At 39.2% G+C, this 5,733-nt stretch overlaps 1 protein-coding gene across 1 annotated transcript in view; it reads left to right on the top strand.

Moving 5' to 3' along the window:
- LOC102259075 (zinc finger protein 432-like) overlaps positions 1–5,503 on the top strand; it is an 11,079-nt gene extending 5,576 nt beyond the window's left edge. The window contains exon 4 of the mRNA XM_014535755.1: positions 3,206–5,503. Coding sequence (XP_014391241.1) covers positions 3,206–4,998 — 1,793 coding nt within the window. The 3' untranslated portion in view covers positions 4,999–5,503. The remainder of the gene's footprint in view (positions 1–3,205) is intronic.
- The last annotated feature ends 230 nt before the right edge of the window (positions 5,504–5,733 follow it).

Raw genomic sequence — 5,733 nt, 5'->3', positions numbered from 1 at the left:
ACCGTACCCTTTTATGTAATGATGTTTACTTTGAATTTATATTAGTTCACACAAACACTCCATCCATGCTTTTGTTCCGGCCCTCCTGTCCAGTTTAAGAACCCATTGTGGCCCTCGAGTCAAAAAGTTTGCCCACCCCTGGTATAATGTATACTTTCTTTTTAAGTATTTTACTCATCGTCATGGCAGCTGGCCTCTGATTTCCCATTTTGTGGGAGAGCAGGAATCATCTTCCCTTTATTCCTTTTTAAGTCTAGTTTCTCTTTCAGCACTAGACATTTTTACCAGTAATTCTGTCCATCCTGGCATCACCTGGCATGTTCCCTATGTGCTGAGCTGAGCTCCCTTCTTAAAGATCTCTACTCCTTCATTTGATGACAAAAAAAACCTTATCATCCTATGTGAGTTACAGCCCAAACTAGGTCATGACTGCTGTCTGCTTCAAGTGACTTCCATTTTAGTTTTCCTAATTTAGATTTTTCTTTATTCTTAGATGTTATCACTGCATTAACCTTCCTTAAACTTTTGCTTTTATATCATATTTTAATGGCTTTACTTAGATTTAATTTATATAGGATACAATATACCCATTTAAAATATACAGTCAGCCCTGGATGGGTTGCTCAGTTGGCTGGAACATCACCCTGTACACCAAAAAAAGTTGAGGGTTAGACCACTGGTTGGGGCTCAGAATGGGAAGCAACCAATCGATGTTTCTCTCACATTGATATTTCTTTCTCTCTCTCTCTCTCTCTCTCTCTCTCTCTCTCTTTTAAATTAATAAAAACATATCCTCAGGTGAGAATTAGAAAAAAAAATATATAACATACATATAGGTGGCTAGATTTTAGTATATTTATATAGTTGGTGATGGTTATTACCACAATCAATTTTGGAACATTTTATATGTATATATTCTAATCGTGGCTTTGATTCCTTCAGCGTTGTAGTAATTTTGGAAATTGCAAAGAGTGAATTCTCCAACTCTGTTCTTCTCTTTCAAGACAGTTTTAACATCTGGATCCTTTAGTTTCCATTGTAATATTAGAATCAGCTTGTAAATTTCTGCAAAAAAACGCAGCTAGTATTTTGATAGGGATTACATTAAATATGTATCTGAGTTGGGTAGTAATTTTATCTTAAGCATATTCTGCATCCTAATTGGGGTAATTGGTTGTTTTTCTATCTAATTTGGTCTTTAATTTCTTCCAACATTTCATAAGTTTCAGAATAAAAGTTTGACACTGGCCTTTCTTAAATTTGTTCCTATATATAATATTCTTTTTTCTTATGTAGTTAATTGGATTGGTTTCTTGATTGCATTTTCAAATTATTCATTTCCAGGATGTGAAAATAGAATTGATTGCTTTCCCATCATTTTCTGATGACTCTTGGTTGCAGATAACCAACTTTCCTATCACATGAAATTACAGTTTCCCTTTTAGTGATCTCTGGGATCTGCTATTATCTTGATTAGAAAGTTTCTGTCCTTTTTCTAAACTCTCTTTAATGTGTTCCATACCTGTGATTGTGTCCTGCAATTGATGTGATTGCTTTATTTTTTTAAAGCTTGCATTCTGATAGCCAAATGTTTTTGAAGCTAAGAACACTAAAGGAAAAGATAGAAATAAACAGATCTTGTCCCTACTCTCCCCATGGCTTTTGTTCTCAGTAGAAGTACTATGTAATCAGTAGTTAACATATATTTAGGGAAACATTGCTCTAAGGAAAATCAACACACTTGGTGACACAGTGGGTGTTCATCCTGGAACTGAGCTGTTACCAGAGGGAATGGCTCTATGGTAAGGTTCCTTTAAGCACATAGATGAGGGATATAAGTCAGGTCTATGGAGTTTTCCAAATGTGAGACGGTGGAAAGTTCAAAGAGTTGCATCTGGAATGTGGTTGTGGAAATTCTGAAAATTTGTATGCCTAGGCTGTAATGAGCAAGAGGGAAAAAAGGAAAATGGGGCGGCAGCTGGAAGTTCTGAGATATTGGTCACGCATTGCCTGGGGAGGCTATTTAAGACCTTGCTTTCATTCCACATGAGTTGAGAAACCAGTGGGGACTTTTGCCAGAGTGGCATTATTTCACTAATGCTTAAAATGCACCACTTTGCCTGTGGTGTGGAAGGTAAGCATTCTCAGGGAGGGGAGTGTAGTGTTATACTTACAGTTACAATTATTAGAGCGCCAGCCTGCAGACTGAAAGGTCCCAGGTTCGATTCCGGTCAAGGGCATGTACCTTAGTTGTGGGCACATCCCCAGTAGGAGGTGTGCAGGAGGCAGCTGATCGATGTTTCTCTATCATCGATGTTTCTAACTCTCTATCCCTCTCCTTCCTCTCTGTAAAAAAATCAATAAAATATATATTTTAAAGAATTGGACATTTCGAAAGGCTCAGTGGATAGAGCGCCAGCCTGCAGACTGAAAGGTCCCAGGTTCGATTCCGGTCAAGGGCATGTACCTTAGTTGTGGGCACATCCCCAGTAGGAGGTGTGCAGGAGGCAGCTGATCGATGTTTCTCTATCATCGATGTTTCTAACTCTCTATCCCTCTCCTTCCTCTCTGTAAAAAAATCAATAAAATATATATTTTAAAGAATTGGACATTTCGAAAGGCTCAGTGGATAGAGCGCCAGCCTGCAGACTGAAAGGTCCCAGGTTCGATTCCGGTCAAGGGCATGTACCTTAGTTGTGGGCACATCCCCAGTAGGAGGTGTGCAGGAGGCAGCTGATCGATGTTTCTCTATCATCGATGTTTCTAACTCTCTATCCCTCTCCTTCCTCTCTGTAAAAAAATCAATAAAATATATATTTTAAAGAATTGGACATTTCGAAAGGCTCAGTGGATAGAGCGCCAGCCTGCAGACTGAAAGGTCCCAGGTTCGATTCCGGTCAAGGGCATGTACCTTAGTTGTGGGCACATCCCCAGTAGGAGGTGTGCAGGAGGCAGCTGATCGATGTTTCTCTATCATCGATGTTTCTAACTCTCTATCCCTCTCCTTCCTCTCTGTAAAAAATCAATAAAATGTATTTTTTTTAAAAAAGAACTATGCATGAAGACAAAACATATTTTTTATTTTGCATCATATAGGATTGTCACTAAATAGTTACTTTATGTGACGGCTTTTTACAAAACAGTTTTATTTCAAACAAGGATTGTGAGTGATTCCAGAATGATTCCCTGTTCTCTTCTGTCCTAGAACTCAGGAAGGTGGATGATCTTCTGCAGCATCACGTGCAAATCCAAAGCCTTCAGAAGAGGGTCGACCGAGGCTGTGAACATAGTATGTTAGCAGATACTGTTAATCAGAGTGAAGATCATTCTCTATTCAAGCAAAATTGTGATATGTTTGAGATAAGTGAAAAACCTTTAAAGTCAAATTTAAATTTTGGAAACCAAAACAGAAGTTGTAACTTAAAGAATTCTGTGGAATTGAAGGGAGATGGTATATCCATTCTTCATGCCAACCATGAACAATTTAATTCTGAGATCATGTTGCCTGTCGGTACCAAATCCATTAGTAATCAATCCCAGGTCACTCAGCAACAGAAATCTCACAATGTAGAGAAAGCCCATGTATGTGTTGGATGCGGGGAAGCCTTCATGAAAACGTCTCAGCTCACTGATCATCAGAGAGTTCATACTAGTGAGAAACCCTATGGGTGCAGTCTGTGTGGGAAAGGCTTTAGCAGAAAATCCAGGCTCACTAAACATCAGAAAATACATACGGGACTCAAACAGAATGAATGCACTGAATGCGACAAAACCTTCCTCAAGACATCCCAGTTCAATAAACATCAGAAAAGTCACATGAAAGAGAAACCTTATATGTGTAGTGAATGTGGGAAAGCGTTCATCAAAAAGTCTCTTCTCATTTATCATCAACGAACTCACACTGGAGAGAAGCCTTATACATGCAGTGAATGTGGAAGAGGTTTTACCAAGAAGTGTCATCTTACTGAGCATCACCGAACTCACACAGGAGAGAGACCTTATACGTGCAGTGAATGTGGGAAAGGCTTTATCAACAAGAGTAATCTTATTGAGCATCACAGAACTCATACAGGAGAGAAACCTTATACATGCCGTGAATGTGGGAAAGGATTCTCAGTGAAGCACCGCCTCATAGGACATCAGCGAACTCATACAGGAGAGAAACCCTATGGATGCAAACTATGTGGCAAAACCTTCTCTATAAAGTTTAATCTCACTAAACATCAGAGAACTCACACGGGAGAAAAACCTTTTTTATGCAGTGAATGTGGGAAACACTTCTCAATGAAGCAGTGCCTTATTGGACATCAGCGAATTCATACTGGAGAGAAACCCTATGTATGTGTTGTGTGTGAAAAAGGTTTCCCCAGGAGGGGTGATCTCACTATACATCAGCGAAGTCATACTTCAGAGAAACCATATATATGCAACGACTGTGGAAAGGGCTTCACCGTGAAGAGTCGTCTGATTATACATCAGCGAATGCACACAGGAGAAAAGCCTTTTTTATGCAGTGAATGTGGGAAAGGCTTCTCATTGAAGCAGGGCCTTGTTGGACATCAGCGAACACATACTGGAGAGAAACCCTATGTATGTGTGGTGTGTGAAAAAGGCTTCACCATGAAGCGTGATCTCACTGTACATCAGCGAAGTCATAATTTAGATAAACCATATACGTGCAATGAATGTGGGAAGGGCTTCACTGTGAAGAGTTGTCTGATTGTACATCAGCGAATGCACACGGGAGAGAAACCCTATGTATGCAGTGAATGTGGAAAAGGCTTCCCAGTGAAAATGTACCTGACGGTACATCAACGGACTCATACAGGAGAGAAACCTTATATATGTAGTGTATGCTGGGAAGGTTTCACAGCGAAGCAAAATCTCATTAGACATCTGCTGAAACATACAGGAGAGAAGCCCTATGTATGTAATTTGTGTGGAAAAGGGTTCACCATGAAGACTGACCTCACTTTACATCAGCAAACTCATACTTAAGAGAAACTGTATGTGCAGTGCATATGAGGAAGGCTTCATTGTGAAGAGTATACTAGATATACATCAGCAAAACTCATGCTGCAGAGAAGCCCTACACGCAAGAATTGTGATGAAGGCTTTAGGAAGAAGATACGCTTTGTACAGCATCAGAGATTTCACTCAGGAAATACTTGCTTTGCATGTACTGAATGTGGAAAATTCTCATTCAGCAAAAATGATCTTATTACCCACCAGAGAAATCACGTGGGAGAGAAACCCTATTGATGTAATGAATGTGGGAAAGCCTTCACTACAAACTCAAGACTTTTATATTCATCAAAGAACACATACAGGAGGGAGGCCCTAAGAATGCAGCAATCGTGGAAAAGCTTCTGACCACTTGTCATTTTTAAACAAGAGATTTCATAGGTGTTTGCTTTGGGGAAAGCCTGTTTCCAACTTTAGGCTCTCAAGGTAATAGTATGCAATGAAGAATAACTGAATGCAAAAGGAGAGATGGGGGGGGGGAGAATTAAGTTACTGTAAAGAATGTGGTACTGTCTTGATCAATTACCTCATATTTTATATCAAGAAATTGCAAAACAAATTAAATACAATCAGCCTTGATTAAAACATTTTAGGACATTATATGTCGAAAAAGTTTATCCTGATGTAAATCCTATGAATGTGACAGTAGGAAATTCTTTAGTGGGAGTAAACCCTATCATATATGATCAGAGATCATGAATGAATGAA

This window comes from Myotis brandtii, unplaced genomic scaffold (genome assembly GCF_000412655.1).
Source record: "Myotis brandtii unplaced genomic scaffold, ASM41265v1 scaffold150, whole genome shotgun sequence".
Classification (NCBI taxonomy): Eukaryota; Metazoa; Chordata; class Mammalia; order Chiroptera; family Vespertilionidae; genus Myotis; species Myotis brandtii.
The sequence above is the reverse complement of the archived record's forward strand: the minus strand, read 5'-3'. Positions and strand labels throughout refer to the sequence as shown.